Source organism: Pseudopipra pipra, chromosome 6 (genome assembly GCF_036250125.1).
Source record: "Pseudopipra pipra isolate bDixPip1 chromosome 6, bDixPip1.hap1, whole genome shotgun sequence".
Lineage (NCBI taxonomy): Eukaryota > Metazoa > Chordata > Aves > Passeriformes > Pipridae > Pseudopipra > Pseudopipra pipra.
The window spans coordinates 225,982-253,936 of record NC_087554.1 but is presented as its reverse complement, the minus strand read 5'-3'; the positions used below and the strand labels follow the sequence as shown (position 1 = coordinate 253,936).

The 27,955-nt window shown below is 65.8% G+C and overlaps 1 protein-coding gene across 4 annotated transcripts; it reads right to left on the bottom strand.

Moving 5' to 3' along the window:
- Positions 1-20: 20 nt before the first annotated feature.
- SYT7 (synaptotagmin 7) lies at positions 21-27,955 on the bottom strand. Of its 4 annotated transcripts, XM_064656945.1 has the most exons (13): positions 27,813-27,955; positions 16,556-16,659; positions 14,461-14,540; positions 13,193-13,324; positions 12,424-12,630; positions 9,247-9,615; positions 7,168-7,293; positions 4,852-4,987; positions 4,191-4,461; positions 3,587-3,756; positions 3,074-3,188; positions 2,782-2,981; positions 21-2,052 (listed from the first exon to the last, which is right to left on the bottom strand). In XM_064656945.1, the coding sequence occupies exons 1-13, from the start codon at positions 27,841-27,843 to the stop codon at positions 1,948-1,950; spliced, it is 2,046 nt and encodes a 681-aa protein (XP_064513015.1). In that variant the 5' UTR covers positions 27,844-27,955; the 3' UTR covers positions 21-1,947. The 4 variants fall into 4 exon arrangements, with proteins under 4 accessions (XP_064513015.1, XP_064513017.1, XP_064513018.1 ...); XM_064656947.1 differs by lacking the exon at positions 12,424-12,630; XM_064656948.1 differs by lacking the exons at positions 7,168-7,293; positions 9,247-9,615.

Here is a 27,955-nt window from a genome sequence, read left to right as displayed (position 1 = left end):
ATCCCGGAGCCGAGTCACGCTGGCAGTTACTGACTGTCCTTTATTACCGAGAGCGGGGGCTGCCTCCAGAAAACGAGGGGCCCCGCTCCCCAAAAATAGGATTCCGCCAAGGAGACGCCCCGACCCGCGCGCCCCTTCCCTGGCATCGCCAGCCGGGCACCCCCCGCTCCCGCCGCTCCTCGGCCGGGCCGCGCTGGGATCTTTAGTTGGGTGGGTTTTTTTACCTTTATTGTTTTTCTCTTTTTTTTTTTTTTTTGTCTTTTTCTGCCTGTTTTTTTTTTTTTTTTTTTTGCTGTATTTTACACACCAGTTGGATGTTACCGTCACATGAAGAAGAGAAATACCTGAACAAGATCACGGCTACGAGCTCTAGAGTTAAAAATGAACACACAAAGCCCCCCCGGGGAGCCCGACCGCGGACGAGGAATCCGGCTTGGAAAAGCGGGATGGGGCGAGGGAGGGGCTTGGCACAGCCCCCCCTCGGCTCCGTCCCCTTCCCCAGGCGTGTAAATCTCTTCTTTTATGGTAAAAAAAGAGAGAATCTGACAAAAATACAAATGTCCCTAAAAGCGTCGTTATTACTGAAGTAGCAGAATTATGACTTTCTCTCCAGATTGTCCAAAATCGTCTAAACCGGGGCTGCGGGAGGGGTTGTCCCGCGGCCACCGTGTCCCCAGGCTGGCTTGTCCCCACCGTGGCAGGGATGTCGCCCCTCGGGAGAAGGGACGGAGCGGCCGGGAATCCCGCGGATTTTGGGGGGTTCTGGTGCAGGTTCCCCTCCCTGCGGCGGAGAATCCCCTGGAGCACCTCGGGGGGTGCCCCCCGCTCCAAGTGCCCGATGCCACCGTGAGGGGCTGTACACGGGGGGGGACACGCTGTGACGATGGTGACGTGGCCTCGGTGGCACCCCGAGGGGTGTGGGTGTCCCCGCCGCGGGCGCGGGAGGGGAGAAGGGCGGGGGGAGCCGCGGGGGGAGCAGGAAGACTGAGGATGATCCGTCGTCCGCCACGCGGGGTGACCCCACTGTCGCTCCTCCCCGACCCCCGTCGGGTCCGTCCCCGGTTTTGGGGGGTCCCTGTCCCGGTGGAGGGGGATGCGCGCCCCGGGGGAGCTCAGGGATGCTGCTGGCGCCGATCCCGCCGGGCTGGAATGCCGCCGGCGCAGGGAATGTCGCCTGCCCGGGGTGGGCACGGCAGCGCTCGCTCCTCCCCTTATCCCCAGTGGCTCCCGGGGGGCCGGGATCATCCCGGCCGGAGAGGGAATTCCCTGGGGCCCGGCATCCCCCCGAGGGGCCGCAGGCCGCCCGGGGAGGGGGTGAGGGCGCGACTGGGGGGTCCCCCCGGGGGGTTGCGGCCCCCCCGCTGCCCCCGAGCCCGGAGACGGAGGTAAAGCATCGAAGGCGGCCGCGGGCAGAGCGCGCCGGGCCCGCTTTGGATAAGGAACTGTGGCATGGCTTCCGATCCCAGGGAAAGGGGCTGCCCCCTCCCCGCCGCGCCCCCCGCCCGCCCCGGGGGGCTCCGGGAGAGGCGGCGGGGGCTCGGAAGGGCGGGGGTGGGGGACGCTGACGCTCGGAGAGGTTTTATTGAGTTGGAAGAGGACGGGAAGGGGGGGGGTCCCTCTTGCTCCCGCAGCCTGACCCCCCCCTGGAATTTGGGGGTGGGGGCGAGGCCGGGGAGGGGTCGAGAGGCTCCGGAAGCACTCGCAGAAGTCCCGCCCGGCGGTGGGAATAGGGGTGGAGGGGGGGAATCGTGGCTTCTGGCACCTCCTCGCCCGGGGGTCCGCGGCAGCTCCGGGACCCCCAGCGCCGGGGAGGGGCGAGAGCGGGGGGGGGGCGGGGGGGCTCCCAACCTCTCCTGCCGCAGGGTCCCGCTGTCCCGCCGGTCCCGCGCCGGGAGCGGGGTTGGGAGCTGGGAACGGGGACCCCGAGCCCGCGGTGCCGGGGGGGGCTCAGGCCTTCAGCTGGTGCCACTGTGCCACCGCCTGGCGCGGGCGGGCGATCATGTCCTTCCAGTGCTTCACCTCCCCGGGGCCGCTCTTCCAGGACAGGTAAATCTGCGGGAATGGCGTCCTCGGATCCGCGGCTCCGCTCCCGGCCCCTCCATCCCCATCCCGCTCCCCGCCGCCTTCACCCCCAGACTCCTCCGTCCCTGCTTTTCTGGCGCCGGGCTATTTTTACCCGCGGATTTTCCATATGGAAAACCGCGTGTGCCAGCTGCCACCGCATCTGACACCTCGAGGAGCCGGTGCCACGTGGCGGGGTTTTAATGGAATATCATGGACGCTGCCTGTGTGTCCATGGAACTGTGCTCTGGGAACGGTCGTGCCCTCGGGTGTGCCCACATCGGGAATGCTGCCACCCCTGCCCCTCCCTGGCAGCCCGTGGCGCTGCCCTGGGGTTTTGTTTGATGGATTTATGCCAGCTGATGCGTTTTCCTGGAGGGTTTTTGGGATCGAGTGGTGAGGACGGATATCACCGCGCTCGTTTGTCGCGGTTACACCCGCGGTGAGCAGGGTGGGTTTCACGTGGAGCAAATCCAGAGGGGATAATTCCCAGGGGATTGGGAGCCAGCCAGATCCGGGTCCCGGATCCTGCTGCCCCATTTCCTGCTCTCCTGGGAGAACTTGGGCCCCGCAGCATGAGGTGACGGACTGGTCGCCCTCGAGTCGCTCGTCCCAAGTCCCACCCAGCCCCGATGTCCCCCCGGTGTCCCCCCGGTGTCCCCCCCGTGTCCCCCCGGTGTCCCCCCCGGTGTCCCCCCGGTGTCCCCCCGGTGTCCCCACCTTGCCGATGACGTCGTTGCGGCTCAGCCTGTCCTTGTCCATGACGGTGATGACGATGGTGGTCTCGCGCAGCCGCTCCGTGGGGATGTCGAAGGCGAAGGACTCGTTGAAGACGGGGTTCAGGCACCGCTTCATCACCACCGTCTTCTTCTTCTCCACCCGCTTGTCCTTGTACATCAGCCACACCTTCACGTAGGGATCTGGGTGGGGAAAGAGCCGCTCAGCACCGGCGTGGGAATCAGGGAATGCCAGCCGGAGCCGGGAGGGGGCTGGGAGGGGGCCAGGGCCGCACCTGACGTGCCCCCGATGTCCATGGCTTTGAGATTCCGTGCCTTGATGATGTTCACCACGATGGAATTGGCCGAGGGGTTGTAGCACAGCGACAGCAGCAGCTCCCCGCGGCTTCCCTGTGGGATTCACGGGCACGCTGAGGGGCTGCCACACCCCACGGACCTCCGCAGCGGGAGCGGGGTGACAGGACAGGACCCCTCCCCCGGTGAGGACAAGTTGGGGTTTTGGGGCTGCCCAGAAAATCAGGGCAGGAGGAAACGGGGACAGCCCCGGTGGGACGTTCGCTGGTCTTGCTGGAGGCGGGAGGAGGAGAAAACTTTCATTTTGGATCTACCTGAAACAGCTTGTTTTGACCCAAAATGGGCCACTCGGAGCCTTAATAGAAAGCTTTGGGAAGAGAAACGTCCCATCAGGGAAAACAGCAGGAAACATCCCTGTTGGGGTAGGAAGTGGGGGGTGGTCCTGACGGGACACTGCCGGGACAGGGGGGGTGGGAGTGGGCCCAGGGCCTTACGCTGCCATCGCTGCACGGCTTCAGGTCCTTCCAGAAGGTCTGCATCTGGGTGAGGTCCACCTTGTTGAGCGGGATGGACACCTCCCCGATGGGATCGTTGCGGCTGAAGCGGTCGTAGTCCAGCACCTGGAGGTACAGCACCCGCTGCACCACCTTCTCGTAGGGGAACCCTGCGCCAGAGACAGAGGGGAGGAGAAGCCGGAGGGAGTGAGGAGCCGGAGGGATGAGGAGCAGGAGGAATGAGGAGCAGGAGGAATGAGGAGCAGGAGGGAATGAGGAGCCGGCACCCCTTTGCCCTTCCTGTGGTAACGGCAAGACTTTGGAACCACGCAGAGCACGAGGAGCAGAGCACGGCCCGAGGGGCCGGTGCCGGGTTAATTCCCACCCGTGGGGGCTTGTTGGGGGGATGGAGCCTTCCCATCTTTCCCCCATGTCCCCTTTAAGGGGCACCCCTCCAACCTGGCCCTGGAGGCCTGGCCAGCCCACGGCACCGCCGATGGCCACCACGCCAGTGGCTTGAGCCGAGCTGAACCCCCAGGTCCCACCACGGCTCCATTCCCGCCCTGGGCCAGTCCATCCACTCCTGGTCCATCCCAGTTCTTACCTTCGAAGAGGAAGGTCTCGTTCCAGTGCGGGTTGAGGTTCTTCCTCTTCACCTTGGTCTCCAGCTTGTGCTTCTTGTCGGGGAGCAGGTAGATCTTGACGAAGGGGTCGCTGGTGCCGCTGAAGTCCTTGGCCGGCAGCTCCTGCGCCTTCATGATCTTCACGGTCAGGGTGGACTCCTGGAAGTTGTAGCCGACGCTGAACTGGATGCGGCCCAGGTTCTCCCGGCTCACGCCTTCGTGGCCCTCGTCATCCTCGGAGCCCGGGGAGAGCTGGGGGGGAGGAGGGAGGTGAGAGCAATGCCGGGCGTCACTGGGGACCCCCGTCCCCCCGGCCTCGCATCACCCCGACCCCCGGCCCCCGGCCCCGCGAGCTGTCAGGGGCCATCAGCCTCTCCCTGCTGCCCCCGCCGCTTCCCATGGCTTCCCATGACTCCTGGCTCTGTGCCACTCGTCCCAGGGAAGCGGGAGCTCCAATTAACCAAATCCCTCCTGACAGCACAGCCCTCACGTGTCCGGCCCCGCTCGCTCCCTCGTGCCGGCCCCGGGGACGCGCTGAGCCGGCGGGGACTCGGCGGAGAGGGGGGATGTGCCGGAGCTCTTCTGGCACGGGCGGGATGCCGACCGTGGAGACCCCATTCCCGGCGCGTCCCGTCCACCCACCATGAGCATCTCGCTGGTCAGGGAGTTGACCAGGTCGGAGACGGAGGAGTGAGGCTCCGTCTTGCGGTCGGACTCGTCGTGGGGCGGCTGCCCCGGCACCGGCGCCGTGTTCACGGCCTTGCCGCCGGCCGGCAACCTGCGGAAAGAGAGGCAATTCCTTGGAGGAGAGGGGCCGGGAGAGCCGAGGACGAGACCGTGAGGGGCTGCCCGGGAGCCCTCTCCCAGCAGATGCTGCACCGGGGCTGTGCCAGCACCCAATGGACGCTGCCAGGACACCAGTGGCTGCGGCCCACCGGCTTCCCAGCCCCGATCCCAGTGCCAGTGGGTGCCCTGGGACCTTTGGAGCACATCAGCAGGTCCCACACCGTCCGTGTCCCCAGGCCAGGGACGGTCCTGTCCCCACCAGCGGCTCCGGCTGCACCTCACACACCACAGCCTGTTATCCCAGTGGGCACCCATGGGTGCTCCACATGCTTTCCTGCGGCCGAGACCCCCCCGGGATCGCTGTCCCGGTGGCTCCCGGATGGTGGGAATGGTGCCGGGAAGGGTGGGCAGCCGGGAGCGGCGGGAGGCAGCCGGACAGAGCAGCGATGGAGACGGGAATGCACCGGGGCCACGCTGCCACAAGGCACAGGGACAACGGGACACAGGAACATGGCAGAGGGGGGACAGGCACCCCGGGATGCTCCCGCTGAGCCACGACACCGTGACAAACCACCAAGAGGTGCGGGGACACTCGGGAAGGCACAGAACATGCCACGGACACGCCACACCACGCCAAGCACACGCTGACACACGGGGAGAGGACGCACACACGCACACACGGGATGCCACCCGGGAAGGACCGGAGAGGCTGAGGCAGCTGGGGAGGGAAAATAAAGTTAAAACCAGGGAAAATGAAAGGCGGAGGAGCCGCTGGGCGAGGAGGCACCGGTGGAGCCGCAGGAAGTCACGGACAGCGGGAGAGAGAGCGGGAAAGAGCAAGAGAAAGGAGGAGCGGTGTCATCCAGCGCCGGCCTGCCGGGAGGGAATGGGAGAGGGGGGATGGACAGACGGACGGAGAGCGATTGGTCGCCGGGACGGGAGACGCGCCGAGGCGCCGGGCTGGAGCCGCCGGGGCCGGGCTGGAAGGAAGAAGCTGAGAAACAGGGATGGAGGAGGTGTTTGGAAGAGGAAGAAGAGCGGTCGGTCGGCAGCGTCGCCGGGCGGGAGAGAGCGGAGGCCGCCCGGGCGCGTCCCCTCCGCCGGCCGGACCCGCCGCGTCCTGCGGAGCTCGGGGAATGGGGAGGAGCGGGGATGGAGGTGGGGAGGCCATGCGTGCGCCGGCATGGGTTTTTGGAGCCTGGATGCGGGAAGCAGGAGCGGGGTCTTGCGGCACAGCCACCCCCCCCCCCGCCGTGTCCCAGGTGCGCCCCCCCCGTCCCGTCGGCACGCGCTGCCGGTGCTCCCGGTATTCCCGGTGCTCCCGGCCGGGACCGGCTGCGCAGCGCGACGCCGGGGAGGGAAGTGCTAAAAGATGGAGCGAAAACCAAGCGGAGCAGGGTAAAAATAGCCGGTGGGCGAGAACGGTGCCAGTTGAGCCGCACGCCGAGCAGCGCCCGCCGGCTTCACACCTCCCCCCTGCTCCGGAGGGGACGAACAGCCGCTCCCGGCGACACACGGACCCTCCGCCGCTGCCAGCCGGGCTCTCCTGCCGCTGCGGCGTGCCATGCCAAGCCTTTGGCATCCCGGGATCGCGGGGAGCAGCCGGAGGCGAGGGGCCGTGCCGGGCCGGAGGAGAACGGGCATAACGCGTCCTCCCGGCACGTCGCGCTCACTCTGCCCCTTTTGGGGAGGGGGCAGCGGTGTCCCCGTATCCCAAGGGATGCTGCCCGTCCCGCCGGGACGGAGGCGGCAGCGGCGCCGTGTCCCCGTATCCCAAGGGATGCTGCCCGTCCCGCCGGGACGGAGGCGGCAGCGGCGCTGTGGGGACGGGACGCGGCTCAGCCCGTGCAGAGCCCTTTTGGGGCGGTCCCCGCGCGTCCCCCCTGCCCCGCGGCTGCCCGAGCGCGTCCCCCCGCATGCAGCCAGCGCCGGGAAGGGCAGGAGGGGGAGGAAGGAGGGAGGAGGGAGGGGTGGGGAGTCCTCTCGGTGCCGCCGCTCCGGAGGCAGAACTCAGACGGGGAGAGCTCAGACGTCCCGGTGCCCGCTGGGCCACCCTGTGCCGCTCCAACCTTGGCGCTCCACGAGGGCAGCCTCCTCCTCCTCCTCCTCCTCCTCCCTGGATGGGGCCCTCGTGTCCTCCTCCTGCGGGACCGGCCTCGTCCTCGCTCATACCTCTTGTCCCCCTGAGCGTTCGCCTGGTTCGGCTGCGTCCCAGCGGGTTGCAGGTCGGGAATATTGGCAAAGTCATCTTGCTCTGAGAGTCCCAAAACCAGGGATAACACCACCATCCGGCCTTCCCTGCCCGGGCGGGCCCCGCCGGCAGCGGGAGAGAGAGAGAAAGAGAGAGGAGAACACAGCGTCAGGCGGGGAACCGGCAGGAGCCGGCGGGACCTCGGCGAGGGGCCCCTGGACGCGCCCGCCGGCTCCTGCGGGATGGGCTGCGGGGAGAAAGGCACCGGCTCCGGGGAGATGGATACCCCCGCCTGGATATCCCTCTCCTCCACCGGTCCAGGCAGGGAGGATGCCAAAATCCTGGTGAAAGGGGGAAAAGGCGACCGGAGGGGCTGGGAACGAGGGACGGTACGGCAGGAGTGAGGCACCGGCATCATTCCGTGGAGGAGGGGGCGGCGGTGCCCTGTCCGAGGCTCTTTGCCCCCTCTGGAGCGGCCTCTGTGGGATCCGGAGCCGCATTTACACCGCGGCGCCGGGGAGGGTGAGCGGAGCAGAAGGAAAATCAATGGATCGGGAAAGAGGCGGTGGGAAGCGGCAGCGGCTCCTCCGCGCTGACTCGGCACGTCTGGGCGCTGCGGCTGCTCCCCCTCCGCCCATTCCAGGCTGGAAGCGGCACCAGGGCTCGGTAAACAGGGAGAACGTGACCCTCGGGACGGCTGAGGAGCCGCAGCTCCGTGTTGGGAACCCGGGAAATGGAGCTGGAAGGGACCTCTCGGTGGGAAAGGGAAGATCGGAGAGGAACGAGGAGCGGGGGGGGGGGGGTCACGGTCAGTGCACCCCAGGGGGCCCGGAGGAAGGTTGGTCCCTCTCTCCAGAGCTGCCTGTGCGGGAAGGAGCGGGATGAGCACCCAAACTGCTGCCTCTCGGGGTATTTCCCACCTAATCCTGATGCAGGAGGTGCTGTGCCAGCTCCTGGAAGGGCAGGATCAGTCCCGTGTCCCACTCCCAGCGCTCCCAGCCTGCGGGAGGCGCAGCTGGGACCTCAGCATCCCTTTTTCCAGGGTGCTGGGGGGCAAACGGAGGAAAGGGAGGAGCTGGAGAATCCAGGGGAGGATGGAGCCGGGGGCACCGGCTCTGCGGAGGAGTGACATTGTCATGTGCCGAGACACGGTGACAACACGGGACTCGGATTAGCCCCCGGGGTTTGATGCTGGGAATCCAGCGCCGATGGAGGAGATGGGGTTAAGGAGCTTAAGGAGGATCACACGGATCCTCCGGCTGGGAGCGATATCGGGACCCAACACACGGTCGCCCTGCACGGGGGCCGCCGCCCCCCCCTCCCCGAATCCTTGGGACAATGTCACTCCCCGGGGACAGCGCCGGTGGCTATCCCGCGGGCTGGATCATCCCTGCGTTCCCTGGGGATGGAAAAGGAGTGCAGTATCCAGCCCAGCCGGTGACATGGCAAAGCAAATTGGGGGACCCTTCCCTGAGCCCCCCGGGCCGGGTGGGTCATCCCTGCCCCCCGTGAGGGGGATGGAGGGGACATGGATCTTCCCGCGGGAACGGGCAGTGTGTCCCCGAGGGGGTGATGGACGAGCGGCCGTGCGGGGGAGAATGAAGGAGCAGAGGAGAGGGATGGAGACGGGGATGGAGAGAGGGATAGAGGGAGGGATGAAGCAGAGGGATGGAACAGAGGAAAGAGGGATGGAGAGGGATGGAGAGGGGGATTGAGGGAGAGATGGAGCAGAAGAGAGAGGGATGAAGCAGAGGGATGGAGCAGAGAGATGAAGCAGAGGGATGGAGCAGAGGAAAGAGGGATGGAGAGAGGGATTGAGGGAGAGATGGAGCAGAGGAGATGGGGATGAAGCAGAGGAGATGGGGATGGAGCAGAGGGATGGAGCAGAGGAGACGGGGATGGAGCAGAGGAGACAGGGATGGAGCAGGCAAAGGAGCAGAGGAGAGTGAGATGGAAAGGACGATGGACAGGAGGAGACAGAGATGCAGAGGACGGTGGAGCAGAGGAGGAGGCGATGGGGATGGCGACGGAGGGCAGAGCGCTGGAGAGCACACACTTACAGGAAGGACTTCATGTCCAAGCCGCGGCTGCGGATCTGCCCCACCACGTGGTCCCAGCTGCCGGGGTTGGAGCGGCTCCGGCCCCCGGCCATGCGTTGCTTGGAGCCGGCGGCCATTCCCTGCCGCGTTTGGCCGCCGCGGGCGCCGCGGGAGTTGGCGGCGGAGCCGGAGGGGCCGCTGTGGGCCTGGAGGTGGCCCAGGCTCTGGCTGGTGGTGGGCTGGCTGTGGTTGCCGCGTTGGTGTTGGCTGAGGGGCTGCTGCAGACTTTGCTGGCGCATGAGCGTGCGGGGCCTCTGGAATTTGGGGTCGCCTGCTGAGGTGGGGATATACTCAAGGGTAGTGGCTGTGGACAGGGTGGAGTCCTCGAAACTTAGGGAGAGGAAGGGCAGAGGAGAGGAGAGAAAGGAGAAGAAGGTGAAGGGGCAAAATTGGAGGAAGGAAAAGAAGAGAGTTAGAGAGAAGATGCCCCAGCGCAGGGAACGCTCCGGCGGGAGCCAGCGGGAGCGGCGCCCGGATCCTCCGCCCCTCGCCCGCGGCTCGGCCTTGCCGGGGGCCCGGGGGGCTCGTGCCGCCACCATGTCGCCCGTCCCGCGTCCCCCCCCGGGGGGCTCGGCCGGGCTGGATGTGCCCACCCGCTTTCCCGCGGCTGCCGCTCCGCTTTCCCGGCGCCCGACCTCGTCTGCGGGAGAATGAGGCTGCTGCGAGGAGGCAAATCCCGCGGCGGCCGCTCACGTGCCGCCGGCCCGGCCCCTCGGCCCCGCTCCCTCCCCGCCCAGCCCCGCGCCCGCGCCGCGGGGGCTCCGCGTCCCCGTCCCGCCGGGAGCGGGGGGGATCCCGCAAAGCCGCGGGGCCGGATCCCCGCCGTGGGGACGTTCCGGCGAGCCGGGGGGCCCCGGGGAGGGATGCCCGAGGTGGGAGGCTCCCAGCTCTGGGACGGTGGATGCGGACGCGGCTCCGGTGGGACGCGGAGAGCGGAGAAGGCCGGCCCGGGACGGACAGGCTTCCAGAGCGGGAAGAGCGGGCGGGATGCCGGCGAGGAAGTAGCGCATGCCTGGCACGGCCCATGCAGCCGGGCGGGAATGCCCGTGGCGGCCTGGAATGCTCGTGACCGCGGGACCGGGGGGCAAAATGCCCCCAGGGACCACCGAGGAGTCGCCTCGAGCGGCACCCGCCGACCTCATCCCGATCCCGGCGTTGCCACGGGACAAAGCTGTGCCATCGTGCAGTGCCAGCGGCGGGGGTAGAGGGGGATGGCAGGGGAAGGATAAATAGCTCCAAAAACCGAAATAAAGGGGTGAAGAAAGAGCGAAAGGCGGGAGGAAGAGAGAGAGGAGGGAAGGGAGTGGAGAGGAGCGGAGAGCCGGGATGGCCGGAGCCGGAGGCACTGCCTGGGCACTGCCCCCCTCCCCCCGCGCCGCCGCCGCCCTCCTTTCGTTTTCCTATGGAATCCTAAATTAGTTCAATTTACAACCTCTCAGTCACAGGAAACTAAATCTGGCTCCCGTCGGCCCCGCGCCAGCTGGAGGCGCGGGCTCTGCCAGCGCCGTGCCAGGCGGCCCCGCGCCCTGCCCGCTCCCGGATGGATCCCGTGGAACCGGGAGCGGGGCACAGCACCCAGACCCTCAGCGTGGACCCCCAGGACGCCCCCGATCCCGACGGCTCTGCGCCAAAGGGATGCTGGAAAACGGGACGTGCCCTTAACCCTGCCCTGGCCGCCTGCGCCGGCCGGCGTCCGTCTGTCCGGATTCCCAGTGGGAATTCGCTTCTCCACCGAGTCTGAATACGGCTCCCCCTCTTCCTTGCCTCTCCCTCCTGCTCCCAGTTCCCAACTGGAGCACGCCAGCGTCATGCCACCGATTCGGGGGGCATTTGGGATTTCTCCCAGGCAGCAGGACGGGCCTGCCCCTTTTCCATAGGTTTTCTCCCCACTGACACAGCTGGAAAAGCACAGCAGCCTGGGAACCCCCGGGCTCTCCAAGGGTGCCGGGGCTGTTGCCAGGATGTCCTGGATGCCACATCCTGGTGCTGGAGAACCAGGGCAGAGTCCAGGAACGCAGGATGGAGCCAGATCTGACACATTCCCGTCAGCAGCCAGTGGAGCTGCGGCCTTCCCAGCGGAGGGTCTCACTGACCCCCCCACCCTGAGCCTGCCAAAGCCTGGATTTTCCCTAAAACTGATCGATCCTGGACTTCTCCCAGATTTTCCCAGTCTGGGGTGGTAGAGCCGCAAATGTTATGTTGGCACCGGGTCAAGGGAGCGTGGGGAGGGGAGAGGCTGGAGACGGCACCATTCCCGAGGGATGGGAACACGGGACAGCACTTCCCACCTCTGGGCCATCACCAGGGTGGCACTGCCTGCCCTGGGAATGCTGAGCTGCTTCCCGCCGGGATCAGACAAAGCTGGAAATGTGCCAGACACGGCACCTAACAGGGCTCCCTCTGAGCCAAAACAACACCAGGAGCACGGGAAACTCCTCATTGCCTTCGGCACAGTGGCCCTGGGAATCTGCTGGTGGCCTTCGGGACATATTGGTGGCCCTGAGGACCTGTTGGTGGCTCTGGGAATCTGCTGGTGGCCCAAGGGATCTGTTGGTGGCCCTGAAGACCTGTTGGTGGTCTTGAGGATCTACTGGTGGCCCAAGGGACCCGTTGGTGACCTTGGGAATGTGTTGGTGGCCCTGAAGACCTGCTGGTGTCTCCAGGGACCTGCTGGTGACCTCGGGAATATATTGGTGGCCCTGAAGACCTGCTGGTGGCCCAAGGGATCTGCTGGTGACCTCAGGAATATATTGGTGGCCCTGAAGACCTGTTGGTGGCCCAAGGGATCTGTTGGTGACCTTGGGAATATATAGGTGGCCCTGAGGAGCTGTTGGTGTCTCCAGGGACCTGCTGGTGACCTCGGGAAAATATTGATGGCCTTGAAGACCTGCTGGTGGCCCTGAGAACCTATTGGTAGCCCTGAGAACTTACTGGTGGCCCCAGGAACCTGCTGGTGACCTTGGGAAAATATTGGTGGCCCTGAAGACCTGTTGGTGGTCCTGAGGACCTATTGGTGGCCCCAGGGACCTGGCGGTGACCTCGGGAACACGTTGGTAGCCCCGGGGAGCTGCCGGTGGCCCCCATCCGAGCGCATCCCTCGGAGGGGAGCGTCTCCGTGCCGGTGCCGTGCTCACTCACTTGGACAGGCTGAGCTTCCCTGCGGCCAAGTGGCTCTGCACCGTGTGCCAGCGGCCTCGTGCCGCCTTTCCCGCTCCGGGCTCGCTGTGGGCGGACACGCTGCTCCTCATCCCGTCCTCGCCGAGCCGCTGCTTGTCCCCGGGCCGGTCCCCGGATAAGCCGGAGGCGGCCGACGCCGTCAGCTTGGCCCCTGATAACAGAGAGCCACTGGGCCGGGCCGGCGGCCGGACACCCCCCAGGACACACACGGAGCCGGACGGACACACGGACGGACGTGGGAGAGGAGTGAGGGGAGAGGGCGACAGAGCCAGACGGACAAGAGACGGACAGACAGACAGAGAGAGAGAGAGAGACATCAGCACTGCCAAAAAAAAAAAAAAGGGGGGCCTGGCCGGGGGGCGCGTGGGGGGCCTCTGAAAACCGTCCAAAAGAAAGTGGGGAGGTGGGAAAGGGGTCGGGAATTGGGGTCCCGCTCGCCGGCAGCCCGACCCCGCGCCGAGGGGGTGCCCCCAACGCGCAACCCCGTCCCGGGGGGACATCCCAGGGAGCCCCGGGAAAGCGGGAAGGAGGGGTTGCTCGTCTCCATGGGGAGGCCCATGGGGTGGCGTGCGGGGAGCCCGGGAGCAGGAGGAGGAGGAAGAGGAGCAGGAGGAGGAAGAGGAGCAGGAGGAGGAGGAGGAGGAGGAGCAGGAGGAGGAGGAGGAGGAAGGCGAGAGGGTGCTGCCCAAATACTCACTACACGGAGCAAACCCGGCAAGGAGAGACTCACTTGAGGGAAAGGCGCGGATCACCGTACGGAGCGTAAGGAGAAATGTTTAGGATAAACTCCTTGGGAGGGTAGGAGCTCCATTTCTGCTGCACTGTGTTGTCATTGTTATTCCAAAAGTCTCTGTCTAGATCGCTACAGCGGCCGGGTTCCAGGGGAGAAGAGAAAAGGGAAATACAAGAGAGAGAAGCTGAATTCCTGCGGGAAAGGGGAAGGGAAAGCAGCGCTCTGGCCCCGGAGCGCCGGGATCCTGCGGAGAGAGACGGGGAGCGCGGCTGCCCATCCCTGGGACACCGAGCACACACACACACGGACGGGGACAGACGGACGGATGGAGCAGGGAAGAGCTGTGGAGAGACAGGAGCGGGCGGCTCCACCGGCTGGGAAGGAGAGAAGGATGGTGGGAATTAAGGAGCGAGCGTGGTGCCGGCACGGCATTCCCGTGTGTGTCCGTGTTGCCTCCTCAACAGGTCCTGGAAGTGTGCCCTGCATGGTTAACCACGTGTTGGAGACCCTTCCGGATCCCTTCCCGCTGCCAGCATGGAGCCTGGAATTCCTGGCTCCGGGAAGCCACCAGATCTCTGTGCCAGGGATTGGGGGCCCAGAGGGTCCCCGCTGGGAGACTGGAAAAGCCGCCGCTGCCCGGCCCTCCCAGCCCTCGCCAGGGCCCACCTGCAGCTCCGGGATGATCCCGGTTGTGCCGGAGCTGGGGAGGGAAAGCCACGTGTGCCGGGATTCAGGAGGGGATGTGCTTCCCACTCCACTTCCAGCTCATCCCAGCTGGGCTGGGAGCAGCATCCAGGTGCCCGAGGTACCCCGGACACCTGCACCCCAACAGCACTGTGGGAGGAGCTCTTTTCCATAGCCTTATTCCAGACAGGAGCTCTTTCCCTGCTGCCGGTCTGGCTCCCTCCTCCCTGGAGCCCTGCGGGGGGTTTCCAGAGGCAGTACTGGGTCTGGGATATCCAGGAGAGCCCCTCCAACTTCCAACCCCGCACTTCATTCCCTACCCAGAGCCATGAGACACCTCATCTCTGCTCTCCTTCCTGCACGGAATGCCCCCGGGATGCAGAGCCATCTGCACGCCCGGACCTGGAGCATCCCTGGGCTGAGGCTCCCGTGGCTCCATCCTCTGGCTCCGTGGGATACGCAAGGATGCGGGAGAGACCCACCAGCTCTCCCAGTGTCCCGGAGCCCCTTTCCCACTGGGAGTGGGGAACCAGGGAATGGCCACCTCTGTCCTTCCTCTCCCCCCCAGTCCTGGCACCTACTTGATGGTTTTCTTTTCGCTGCGGCCTCGGCTGGAATCCGGAGTTCCCACGGTCTCCAGGGAAGTCTTGTAACGCTTTCCCTATGGAAAAGGCAGGAGGGAGGAATGAGGGGGTGGCAGGGGACCCCTGGAGCGTCCCAGCAAAGGATGGGAGCTGCCTCCATCTGCTGAGTCCGTCCCAGATTTCACCTTTTTCCCTTATTCCCTCGCAGTCTCCAGGTCCCATCCCACCCATCCAAGCAGCAGAATTCCCAGTTGCTCCGTCCCCGTGATCCCTGGGGGCTCGTGCCCCACGTCACCCCAAGGACAGGACGGTCACCGCCTCCGGTGTCCCATTCCAAGGCCTCACCGGGAAGCAGCGGATAATTTTAGGCTTAATTGAAGCTGGATTAATTGAGTTCACCTTTCCCAGTGCCCGGGAAGCACTGCCGTGGGATAATGAAGCCGGAGCTGGCTCCTAACTGGGGCTGGTAATCAGGACACTCCGGCGGGTTCCGCGCGCTCCGAGCCCAGAGCACAATTAGCGCCAATTAGGCAACAATTAGAAGCCGAGGAGGCTCCAGGTGGGAAGGGACCAGCTCCCGCAGCAGGATGGGCTGGAGGACCGGCCCTTCCACCACGCTGGGCCTGGAGCTGGGAGCATCCCCCCTGCATCCAGCCTGCCCAGAGAATGGGAATATTTCTCCCTTCTCCTCCTTCCCAGCCTCTGCAGCTCCACACGGAGCCAAATCCTTGGAATGCTGAGACACCTGTGCTCTTGGCACAGCGTCCTTGGGCAGCCATGGGCTGATCCAGCTGGGAGCTGCCAGGGTGTTGGAACTCCTTGGATGCCCGTGGGCTAATCCTCCTGGGAGCTGCAGGAATGTTGGATGTCCTTGGATGTCCATGGGCTAATCCTGCTGGGAGCTGCAGGGGAACACCTGGATCTCTTTGGCTGTCCACAGGCTGATCCTGCTGGGATATTGGATGCCCATGGGCTGGTCCTGCTGGGCTCTGTGGGGATGTTGGAACGGGGATGCCCTTGGACTAATCCTGCCAGGAGCTGCAGGGGAACACCTGGATTTCCTTGGATGCCCATGGGCTAATCCAGCTGGGATCTGCAGGGATGTTGGATGTCCTTGGATGCCCATGGGCTAATCCAGCTGGGATCTGCAGGGATGTTGGATGTCCTTGGATGCCCATGGGCTAATCCTGCTGGGAGCTGCAGGGCAACACCTGGATCTTCTTGGATGCCCATGGGCTAATCCTGCCGGGAGCTGCAGGGATGTCAGACCTCCCTGGATGTCCACAGGCCATCCTGGAGGGAGTCGTCCCTGAGCCCTGGGCTCATCCCTGTCCCGGCTCAGGGCTCCTGAGGACACGGCCCTCACATCCCGGAGCCGGGCCCGCCGGGCTTGGCCGTCATTCCCACGCAGCCGTTCCAGCTCCGGGCACTGCCCAGGGCCGGTTGGGATTCGCCTTCCCGGCCAATTTACACTCGTTTGTTCCCCTGCCAGTTCGTCCTCCTCCTTTCCAGTGCTTATCCCTGCCTCTCCACATCTCCTGGAGGGCACCTGGAAGCCTCTTCCCACCCAGCACCCCCACGCTGCCTTACCCCCGGCCGGATCCCCTCTCCCATTCCCGGGGGAATGCTGCCTTCCCACGGCTCAGGGCGGGCATCTCCCACACGGGAAGCGCCGCTGCCGTCGGAGCACTTGACCCAGATTCGATTCCGACGGCGAAGGAAACGTGGCCGAGCACGTCCCGCTCCCGGGAGAGCGGGAGGAGGAGGAGGAAGGGAGGGAGTGCTGCCCCCATCCACAGTGGGAATGCAGAGGGAAGCGGGCGGCAGGGACGGCTCGTGGTGCCAGGGACGGGCTGGCCGCCTTCCCACGGGGCTTTTCCAGGCGGGAGCGTGCCCAGCAGGACAGGGGCCAGCTCGTTCCGGCTCGTCACCAACATACATCCAGATATTTGGAAACTTCCCTTCGCGCCACGCGAACCTTTCATTCTCCCGGCCGGAAAAACCAGCCCGAAGGGAAGGCGCAGCCAGGGAATCCCCGGCAGCGGGAATTGCCCCCCGGGCGGGGAAGGGGGCGGGGAATGGTGGCACTCACCATCTTGCGCTGGCACCACTGGCAGATCCCGCAGAGGACGATGGTGGCACTAAGGCTGACGGTGATGATGGCTGAGACCAGCAGCACGTCCCGGGAGGGGCTCCCTGCGGGACACAACAGGGGGGTCACAGGGGATTCCCGGGGTATTCCTGCTGGGGGTGGGGGCGAAGCACCCACAGGGAGCATCCGGGAGAGCCGGGGGAGGAGAGGCAGGGAAAACACAGCTCCTTCCCCTTCCCGATTTCTAGGCTTCCCCTTGTCCAGCCCTTCTCCTTTCCTCTCTCTTTGCCTTCCTAATGCTCATCCTTTCCTCATCCTTTCACCTTCTCCAGCCCCCTGCCCTTTTCCTTCCCCTTCCTTCCTCTTCCTCTTCCCTCCCTTCCAGACAAGCAACCCCAGTTTCGTCCCTGGATCCGTGCCCTGCATCCACCCCCCGGTCAGGATTCCCTCTTTGGCTCAGCCAGTCCCACAGGGATTCGCCCCAAGCAGCAGCATCTCCCATGGGGACAACCCTGGGGACCCCACAAACGGATGGAGACCACTCCACTGCATCCAGCACATCATATCCCTGCTCCCAGCCTGGGGAATGGCCCTGGAACTGTGGGAGGATGATCACGGATCTAAGGTGGCTCGGGGGGGGGGGTCCAGCGGGACCCCCAGACTGGCTCAGCCTTAATTCCAGGTAGGACCCCAGCACAGCATCCCTGTGGACACCTGGCACCCCGCTGGGATGGGGGCCGTCCGTGGAGTCGGGAAGCGGCGGCGGGAGCTGTGCTGCGGTATAAATATTAAACAATAATTGTTAATAATTCATTCGCCCGCAGACCTTTGTTATTGTAGCAGATTTTGCCGGCGGCTCCGGGGCCTGGGTGAGTCAGAGGGGACCGGGAGAATGGATTGGGATTCTGGAATCCACCCCCCGCCCCTGCACTTGGAAAAGCACCCACAGCCCCCCCGCCTCGGGATGAAAAGGAGGAAAGGGGATGGTGACCACAAAGAGGAGTTTTATAGAAATCCATTCGGGATTAGCTGAGGGTGGTGGGATGAGGGTGGGAGAAGGGTGGGATCCTGCGGGGGATTTAGGGAACAGGGCTTGGGGTCCCACCAGCACTCCCTGCATCCAAAGGCAGCTCCTCCATCGCTCCCGGATCACGAGGAGCCTGTGTATAAAACTCACATAGCAACTGTTGCCTAGGAGGGAATTTGGGACCAGCCCTTAATTTCAAACATTTATAAACCCCGGCTGGATAAGCTGCTGGGGGAATGGAAAGAGCTGGATCTGGCGGGAAGGGCTCGGGACCCCCTCCTCGGGATCCCGACCAGTTCAACTGGGACATGGGCTTACTGGGATCGGGGGTGACCCCCCCCAAATGCTGCCTCAGCCCCCTCGGCGCTCTCTGATCCGACTTGGGAACACGGTGACCCCTCTGGCTTATCCCGGAGCTTCCACAAACCCTCCGCTCCCTGCGGGGTCATCCCCAAATTAATCTGCAGGGAGGGAATCAAAGGAGAAGGAGAGGAAAAGAAGCCACCACGGAGAGGGATATTAGTGAGTTCCAGGGGCCAAGTTCCTAGAGCCGAGGTGCCACCACACGCCCAAGCCTGGCATCACCCGGCGATCCCGATGGATATACCAGCGGGAATCTGCCCGGGGGTGCTCCCCGGGCACGGGGGGTGTTCCAGCCCTTCCCGCTGGGAACACTCATCCCTCAGCCATATCCCCAGGGCGGGGGTAGCGATTCCGGGGGTGTCCCTGTGCACGAGGGGGTTCCAGCCCTTCCCGGTGGAAACATGGATCCCTCAGCTCTGTCCCCAGGCCGGGGGAGAGATTCCGGTGCCGTCCCTGTGTCCAGGGGGGGTTCCAGCCCTTCCCGGTGGGAATACACATCCATCAGCCGTGTCCCCAGGCCGGGGGGGCCATTCCAGCCCCCCGACCGCTGCCGCCCTCAGCAGGAGTTCGATGGCTCGTTTTCCAGGCAATTAGCGCTTGGTTAATTGAAGAACCGGAGCCGCTCGGAGCTCCCGGAGCGTCCCCAGCCCTGGGGCGCGGTGTGGGGTATCCGCGCCGCTTGGAATGCTTGGAACGGGAATGCCACGGGGCGGGTGGGTGCAGGGGGAGCAGGGGAGCAGCGTCGGCCCCGGGAGGGGGTGACGAGGTGACAACGCGGCGCTTGTTCACACCGCCGCTGTCTCTCCTTCCATAAATTTCCCAGGCTGCCAGCGCCGATCCAGCCCGGAGCAGGAGACGGCCGGGTGGGACTGGGGGGTCCACACCCCCAAATCCCAAATCCCACCTGCCCTTCGCTGGTCCTGCCTCGCCCCATCGGCACAGCGAGGGGGGTGTCCATGAGACGGAGATCCCACGTCCCCCTCCAAGGGGTTGGGTCTCCCTATCCCGTCCCACGTGCTGGGAGAGCACCGCGGAGGCTGGGAAGGGGGTGGAACATCCCTGCGGCTCTTTCATCAGGATTCAGTGCCACTTGAGGGATATAATTCCACTTTCCCAGCCGGTTATCGATGAGGGGATTACCTGCCTCGCTAATGCCGCGGCTCTCCAGCGGTGGATTTGTGTGGAGCTGCGGGAGCAGGAGCCGGCTGTGCCGGGGGAGAGGCTCCCTGCTCCAGGGGGAGACGGTTCTGGATGCAGGGAGAGGGTCCCTGTGCTGAGAGTTTCCCTGTTCCAGGAAAGAGGGTCACGGTGCCGCGGGAAGAGGGTCCTGGATGCATGGAGAGGGTCTCCACGGTGGATCCCTTCCCACGCACACCTCTTGGCCAAGCAGGAGACCCCCCCACGCCCCCGTGCCCACACCCTGCACCTTGGAGTGGGAGCTGGGGGATATTTGGGAGCCGGGGGTGGTGGCTGTGATTCCAGCCTGCTGCCAAGTGCCCGTCCTTTATCCGCCGCTCCCGCAGGCTCGGGATTAGCTGCCTCCGGAGCGGGAGCAAGCTCCGGCCTTTGTGGGTGTGAGGAGACGCTTCAAACCCGACCCCGGCACAAGGAGAGGCGCCGAGATCCAAGAGGGATTAGCCCTCCGGAGCAGTGTGTAAGCCAGAGATCCGCCCGGAGGAGGCGAGAGCCGCCGATGCCGGGATCGGGAACGTGCCGGGGTGGTGGGAGGGGGGCTGTGGCACAGCTGGGCACCCCTGTGCTGGCAGCACGGGCTGGGGACACCCAGGGGGGTCCCAGCCACTCCCAGATCCTCCTCCTGGAGCTCCAGCCTCGACTCAGTGGCTTTGAGCATCTCGGTGGCCGTGGGCACCTTGGTGACCTTGGGAATCTTGGTGGCTTTGGGAATCTTGGCAGTCCTGGGCACCTCGGTGGCTTTGGGAATTTTGGTGACTCTGAGCACCTCTGTGGCTCTGAGCAGCTCTGTGGGCCTGTGCATCCAATGGCTTCGGGTTTGTGTGGCCCTGGGCAACGTGGTGGCCCTGAGCATCTCGGTGGCTTTGAGCATCCCAGTGTCCCTGTGCATCCCAGTGTCCCCGTGCATCCCAGTGTCCCTGAGCATCCCAGTGTCCCTGTGCATCCCAGTGTCCCTGAGCATCCCAGTGTCCCTGTGCATCCCAGTGTCCCTGTGCTTCCCAGTGTCCCTGTACATCCCAGTGTCCCTGTGCATCCCAGTGTCCCTGTGCATCCCAGTGTCCCCGTGCATCCCAGTGTCCCCGTGCATCCCAGTGTCCCTGTGCATCCCAGTGTCCCTGTGCTTCCCAGTGTCCCTGTACATCCCAGTGTCCCTGTGCATCCCAGTGTCCCCATGCATCCCAGTGTCCCCGTCCATCCCAGTGTCCCCATGCATCCCAGTGTCCCTGAGCCTCCCAGTGTCTCTGTGCTCTCGGTGTCCCCGTGCATCCCAGTGTCCCTGAACATCCCAGTGTCCCTGTGCATCCCAGTGTCCCCGTGCATCCCAGTGTCCCCATGCATCCCAGTGTCCCTGAGTATCCCAGCATCCCTGAGCATCCCAGTGTCCCTGTGCATCCCAGTGTCCCCGTGCATCCCAGTGTCCCCATGCATCCCAGTGTCCCTGTGCATCCCAGTGTCCCCGTGCATCCCAGTGTCCCCATGCATCCCAGTGTCCCTGTGCATCCCAGTGTCCCCGTGCATCCCAGTGGCCCTGTGCACACTCCTCTCCAGGATGGTGAGACCCTCACAATCCAAGACGTCTGTGGCCCTTTCCCTGCCCTGATTCCCTGTGTCCCTGTGCCCATCCCGGCACCCAACCCCATCCAAGGGCTGCCCCGTGACCCCCCACCAAAGCCCCCGAGGGGCATCCAGGGAGGGATCCAGCTCCTCTCCTGACTGAAAGCTCCTGCACGGCATGGAGAGGCTGGAAAACACCTTCGTGGAGAGACAAAGGCTTTGGATGAGCGGCGGGGAAAAGCTGCAGCACCAGGGCTGGAATCGACCTCTCCGCAGGTGTCCCATCAGGATATCCCTGTCCGGGCCCTCAGGGCCGTGCTTTCGGGTGTAGATCCCAAAATTTTATGGATAGAGCATCTCCCTGGCAGCTTCTCAGTATCCCGGCTCCACCCTCCCATGTCCAGTGGTGAAATCCATGGATGCAAAGTCCCCCGGGGAGGGAATCAAAGCCGTGGGAGCCTCCCCAGCCCCGGCTCCTGCTGAGCTCCCTGGAAGCGGCGATCAAAGCCGGCAGCTCCACACGGAAAAACGTCTCCATGTGCCAAGCTGCTGCCACACAGGCATCCAGCCTTGCCAAACCGGCAGCGGAAACACGTTCCCGGGAAAAGGGGAGCGGGAGAAGGTGCCAAGCGAGCGGCACATCCCCCCCTTCCCAACATTTCACCAGGGTCGGGATGTGCCGCTGAGCCTGGACGGGGATGCTGGGAGCGGGATGGTGGATGGGAAGGGATCCTGCCTGGATTGGGATCCTGCCTGGATCAGCATCCCCTCGTGCTGCTGGGATCGAGGGCCACGAGACTGGGAATCAGGTGGCCACGGGACTGGGAATGAGGTGGCCAAGAGGCCAGGAATGAGGTGGCCACGAGACTGGGAATGAGGTAGCCACGAGGCTAGGAATGAGGTGGCCACGAGGCCGGGAATGAGGTGGCCATGAGACTGGGAATCAGGTGGCCACGGGACTGGGAATGAGATGGCCACGAGGCCGGGAATGAGGTGGCCACGTTGTCACGCCGGGGCTTCCCAGATGCCACTTTCCTGGCGCCAGGCCATTAATTCCTCCTCTTCTCATCCTCCCACTCATTTGCTCGATATTTCCCAAACCTCTTATTTTTAGGATGCAGCTGAAAAGCTGTGAATTTGCAGCTTTCGCTCCTGTGCAGGATCCCGGGAGCAGGGAGGGCGGGCACAGGGCAGGATCCCGGTGGGAACAGCAGGCAGGTGGAATCCAAGCCCTCAGCGCAGGTAGGGGGAGAAGGGCTGGACACAGAGTGGCTGCGGGATGTGAAAAATCCAAAGGGAGGCGAGGCTTTGTTGCCACCCCTGGAAACAGCCCGATGGGCATTTTTAGAATGTTTTGGTCCAGGCTCGGTGAAGGGCTGGGACAGCTGGGCCTGGACGTGGCACCTGCCCAGATGCTCCCAGGGGCTCGGTGGACACGAGGGACCATCAGGAGCCCCACGGCCATCCTGCTGTCCCAGCAGGATCCCGGGATGAGGCTCCGGGAGAGGAGCGGCGTCCCAGGGTGAGAGGGGCGGGCACGCCCGTCTGCTCTCCATCTGTGCGTCTGTCTGTCTATCCGTGCGTCCCCCTCTCCGACACATCCATCAATCTCGGCATCCATCCGTCCCTCGTACACATCTGTTCTCCATCCAGCCATCTGGCCATCCCCCGGAGCTGTCAATCCCTCCGGCTCTGCCTCCCCCACGCCGAGCTGCCGGGCCCGGGGGGCTTCGCTCGGCAGAGCCCACCGGCACCATTCCCAATCCACAGGGAGCACTGGCCCAAAACACTGGGAACACTGGCCCAAAACACCGGGAGCACCGGCCCAGAACACCGGGAACATCGGCCCAAAACACCGGGAACACCGGCCCAGAACACCGGGAACACTGACCCAGAACACCGGCCCAAAACACCGGGAGCACCGACCCAAAACACCGGGAGCACCGACCCAAAACACCGGGAGCACCGACCCAAAACACCGGGAGCACCGACCCAAAACACCGGGAGCACCGACCCAAAACACCAGCCCAAAACACCGGGAGCACCAGCCCAAAACACCGGGAGCACCAGCCCAAAACCCCACGCTGCTCCATCTGCATGGCACCACGTTCCCTATCCCAACCTGCTGATGGACAAGGATTGTTCCCTCCGGCTCTGGTGCCACCTGTCCCCCCTCCACGGCCACCGCCAGCAGGAAGTGGGGATGGAGGGAGAATCTGGCAAGGGAATGTGCTCCTTTCCCGGTGCTGGGCTATTTTTGGCTGAGGATTTCCGGAGAGAGCCGTGTGGTTTCTCTGCCTCTCGGTCCCCACCATGTCCCTCTTCCCGAGGAGCACCCCGACACCCAAACTCCCTCTGCTCCCACGATTTCCATCCACCGCCTTCCCCATTCCAATCCCTGCTCCCAGCAGGATGCCGCTCTTCCCTCGGAGAGGTCGGTGCTCCGTGCAATCCCTGCCCCCAAATGAGCCATGGAGCCCCCAGGAATCTGGGGCTGGATGCGCCTCCAGCTCCGCTTTTCCAGGCGCAGAATCGTGTCCTGGCTCCGGCAGCGGGCACGGAGGAGCAGGCTGGGCTCTCATCCCGAGTGGCACTGCCAGCTCCGCGCCGTCACCACTTAGCCTCCCGCCCCTGGGCTCTCCATCATTCCCGAGCCCTTCGGGTGACAGCGGGAGAGAGGGAAGGCAGAGAGCCAGAGGCTCCCGGGGGACGGGAGAGAGCAGCCTCCGGGCAGCCCATCCCAATCCCACTGGATCCCTGCCTGCTTCCCGGCTCCAGTTCCCCCCCCGGGAAGTGCCCCCCGGTTATGTCACGTGGGATCCATCTGGGACCGTGGGGACAGAATTCCCGCAGGGAGCCCAGCGATGGGGGGATGCCACAGCCCCCAAATCAGGGAACTGGCAGTGCTGGGGGAGGAAGAGGAAGGTTGGAAGGGAACACGTGGAAAGATGGAGAAGCGCAGCTCAGAGGGAGGAGAGAGGAGGAAGAGGAAGGGAACGAAGGGCCGAGGAAGGCTCCAGAGGGAGGCCTGGGGACACAGGGGTGGGAAGGTGCCTGGGGGAGGTGGAGCTGGTGGAAAACCTTCAGCAGAGCCTGATCCCAGGGCTGCATCCTCCAGGGATACACAGGGATGGTCATCCATGGGGAGCAGGGATGGTCATCCATGGGGAGAGGGGATGGTCATCCATGGGGAGAGGGGATGGTCATCCATGGGAAGCAGGGATGGTCATCCATGGGGAGAGGGGATGGTCATCCATGGGAAGCAGGGATGGTCATCCATGGGGAGAGGGGACAGGACACATCACCCCCTGCAGCCACCAGTGTCCCACAGGCCCATCCAGAGGGGTCACACCTCTTTCCATGGATACCCAGAGCCCCCCCGGGTGCATTCTGACGCCGTGCCCCCCTGGGAAGGCCGGGATCTGGGAAGCTGTTCCGTGCCATCCCTCGGCCACCGCGCCGGCTCCGCATCCGCCGGCACGACCGGCCGCTTCCCTTCAAACCTCATTAACTCCCCCCAAGGTGACCCTCTCCCTCCCTCCCGCAGCCGGGAACACCGGGAAGGGTCGGGGTGCCGGGAGGGCCCCCTGAGCTCCCGGGTGGGCTCGGAGCATCCCTGTGCCACGGCCAGGCTGGCACCCCAGGGATGCGGGACCTTCCCCCGGGACCTCCCAGCCCCCTGCCCCCCAAGGCCGAGCTGGCCCCACGCACCCCCCCGAGCCCCCCAATGGCAGCGGGGGGGGTCCATCCCCCCTCTCCACGCTGTCGCTCCGCTCGTTATTCCCGCGCTCCGGCGGCTCTGCGGGAGCCCTTCCCTCCCCGAATCCATGTATAATGGATATCGTAGCCGAGCCCCCGGGGGCCGGGGGGTGGCAGCGATATTATCTGCATCTGTCTTCATTCCCCGCTCCCCCCTCCCTTCCCAGGCAGGCGGAAAAGCCGCGAGATCAGGCGCTGGAAAAGCCGCCTCCAGCTCCTCTCCTGCTCCTTGGAATCGGGGAGGGGGGGATCGGTGAGACCTCCCAGCCCGGCCGTGACCCACCCCCAGTCCTTGTTGTTCCCGAGCCGTGCACGGGGTCCTGGGACACGTCAGTGTGTGGGATCCTACGGGTGCGGGGAGGATGAAAAGCTTGGAATTGGTGGGAAGGAAGGAATTCTGAGCTGCCCTGGGGGGCTCAGAATCTGCACGGACACCCCACTGCCACGGAAAACGGGAGGGAGCTGCCGGGGGGAACAAAGGGAGGGGATGAGGCCGCGGGGAACGCTCCCAGCTGCTGGAGCAGAGGGGCTGGCAGGGAGGTGAAGCCCAAATCCCAGCAGGATGGGGCTCCGGGGGAGGAACTGGAGCTCCGGCGCCGTGCCCGTGCCGGGACGCGTGGCTGCAGCAGGTGCCTGGCTCCCGGCAGGGCCGGCCCTCCGCTCTTTGTCTGCCTTCCCGCCTGTCACGCTTCCTCATCATCCTCCCAGCCTCCCACCTCGGGGTGTTCCAGTTTGGAAGCCGGCTCTTATCCCAGCCCCGGGCATCGGGGATGTGATCCCAGAGCCTCACGAGCACGCAGAGCTCTCCATCCATCCATCTCTCCATCCACCCATCACTCCATCCACCCATCCATCCATCCCCCGAGACGGCGCGGGGGGAAAACAGGCAGCTGCCTGGTTATTGATTCACCACCTCCAGCCACCGCGCGGCTCTGCTCGGAATCATTCCAGCCGGGAAGGATGGGGACAGCGGGAGCAGGGCCCCCCGGCACCTGCTTGGAGAATTGAGGTGCAGCCTGTCCCCCTCCAAGGGGACAGCTGGTGCCAGCGGCGGGGACAGGGATGGACGGGGGGTCTGGCCTTGCAGGGGAGGGGAAGGAGCTTCCCGGTGTTCCCAAAGCCGGTGTGGGCGGCGAGGGGCACATTGTCCCTGTGGCACAGGGGGCACCTTTGTGGCAGCCTCAGTCTCTCGGGCACGGCGCTCCCGACGCGGGGGACTGTCCCCCAGCACCACAGCCCTCCGTGGCCTCCAGAAAATCTCCCCGGCTGGCGGGAGCCGCTTTGGGAAGCGCCTCGGTTCGGTCCTAATTCCCAACACCCCTCGCCAGCCCAGCCCAGACTCCCTCGGGCATCTCCGACCCAAAACCCAGACACCCCCAGCAGCACCTCCGAGCTTCACGTTCCCCCCAACACACCCCCCTCTTCCTGAGCACCAAAGTTTCCCGAATTTCCCCACACTGCGTCTTCTCCCCCCGCCATGAACGCAGCCAGCCCTGGGGGTCACAGCCACCGTCCCCTCACGGTCACACGGAGCAGGGGACGAGGAGGACGAGGCTGGTGCCGCCTCGGGCAGGGATTTGGGGGGACAACAGGCGGGATGTGGCAAATCCCAAATCCCGCGGGGGTGTGAGCCACAGGCACCCTCCCAGCCTCCACTGGCGAGGGTCAGACCCGGAACCTCCCGGGCACTGCGGACACGGGCGACAACACCCGGGAAAAGCCGGGAAAGGGGGTCAGGGGCTGGCACAGGCGTGTGCACCCCCAGCCCCACCAGAGCCCCCCACGGCTCCAGGCGCCACGGCACAGCCACCGCCGCCGGTGACGTGGGAAAACTCCCACGTGACGGGAGCCCCAGCAGCCAGGGAGCACGGGATTTGGGGAGAGGGGACGTGGATCCGTCCCCCCGAATCCCGCAGCTCAAAGCTCAGCCTCTGAAGCTTCCAGGCTGCCAAGAAGTGTCAGCAGCGGCACGGGCAGCCGTCGGTGTCCCACCGGCCACCGATGGGGACGCGGGGCAGGGACGAGGGGGACAAACCGGGGGCAGGTGCGAAGTTCGGAGGGGGAATAACCGGGAGCAAACGCCGTGCACGGGGAGGGAAGAGCGGCGGGGACAGCCCGGCGGCCCCTCTCTGCCACCGACCCGCCGGGTGACCTTGGGCCGAGCCGAGCCGAGCCGCGCTCCGGGCATCCCTGCGGGGTCACGCGGCCGGAGCCGCTCCCGCCGGGAGCGCCGAGCCCGCGGCCGGGCGGGAAGTTGCCCTCGAAGGCAGCCCGGCCGGAGCCGCCGAGCGCCGGGCGGCGGTGCCGCTGTCGCCCGCCGCGGGGGACGGTGCCCGGCGCTATCCCGAGCCGGCGGCTCCCGCAGGCCTGGCACCTGCAGCTCCCGCCCGCCGTCCCCGCCGTCCCCGCGGCCCCGCCACCGCAGGACACGCCGTCCTTCTGCCCGCTCCCCGGGCCCCGGGACACGGCCGGGGACGGCTGCCAGGCCCCGGGGATCCGCAGCGCTCCGGCAGCATCCCTGTGCCTCCACACCCCCAAAACCTCCCCGCCGGCGTCCCAGATTTCCCGGTGCGGGGCCGCCCGGTGCCTTCGGAGCATGAGCTCAGCAAATCCGCGCCGGAGGAAGCCCCTTCCCCAGCCGCCCACCCCCGCGTGTCCCGGTGTCATTCCAGAGGCGCAGCAGGACGGGGATGGGGGACCCCAAGAAGGACGGAGGGGATGTGCTGATCCCTGGATGCCGGCACCCGGCGAGATTTGGGGCTCACCCGGGGGCTGGGGGGTTTGTTTGGGGTCTGGGGAGCGGGGTGCTGTCCCCGGGTGTTGGGGGGTCCCCGGTGAGGGGTATCCGGGGCTCCAGCAGCTCTGCAGGATGAGGAGCAGAGGGATGAGCTGATCCCTGGGTGTTCGTCTGGATGTCGGCACCCGGCGGGATTCGGGGCTCACCCGGGGGGCAGGGGAGGGGGTGCAGCCCCCGGGGGGTGGGGGGCGTTCGGAGGTGGTTTCCAGGGCTTCGGCGGCTCTGCAGGACGAGGATCGGCGGGATGAGCCGATGCCTGGATGCTATCTGGGTACCGGCACCCAGCGGGGCAGAAGGCTCACCCCGGATTTTTCGGGGGGGCCGGCGACCCCCCGGGGGGGGTCGCGATGTCGCCGGGCGGGGGGTGTCGGTGGCTCCGGCCCCTCCGCAGCGCGACCACGCCGGCGACAACGACTTTCTCCCCAAACTACCGAACTCACGGCGAGGCGCCCCGGAGGCGGGGGGGGCACCGGGGCAGCGGCCACCGCGTCCCCCCCCCGCCGCGTGTCCCCCGCGTCCTGCGCGTCCCCGTCCCCCCATTCCCGGCTCCCCCCGGGGCTCACCTGCGCCGGCAGCCTCCGGGTGCAGGTACATGGTGGCGGGCGGCGGCGGGGCGCGGCGGGGCGGCGGGGCGGCGGCTGCCCGGTGCGGCGGGGCCGCGGCTCATCAGACGGCGGCGGGGGCGGTGGCGGTGGCGGTGGCGGGA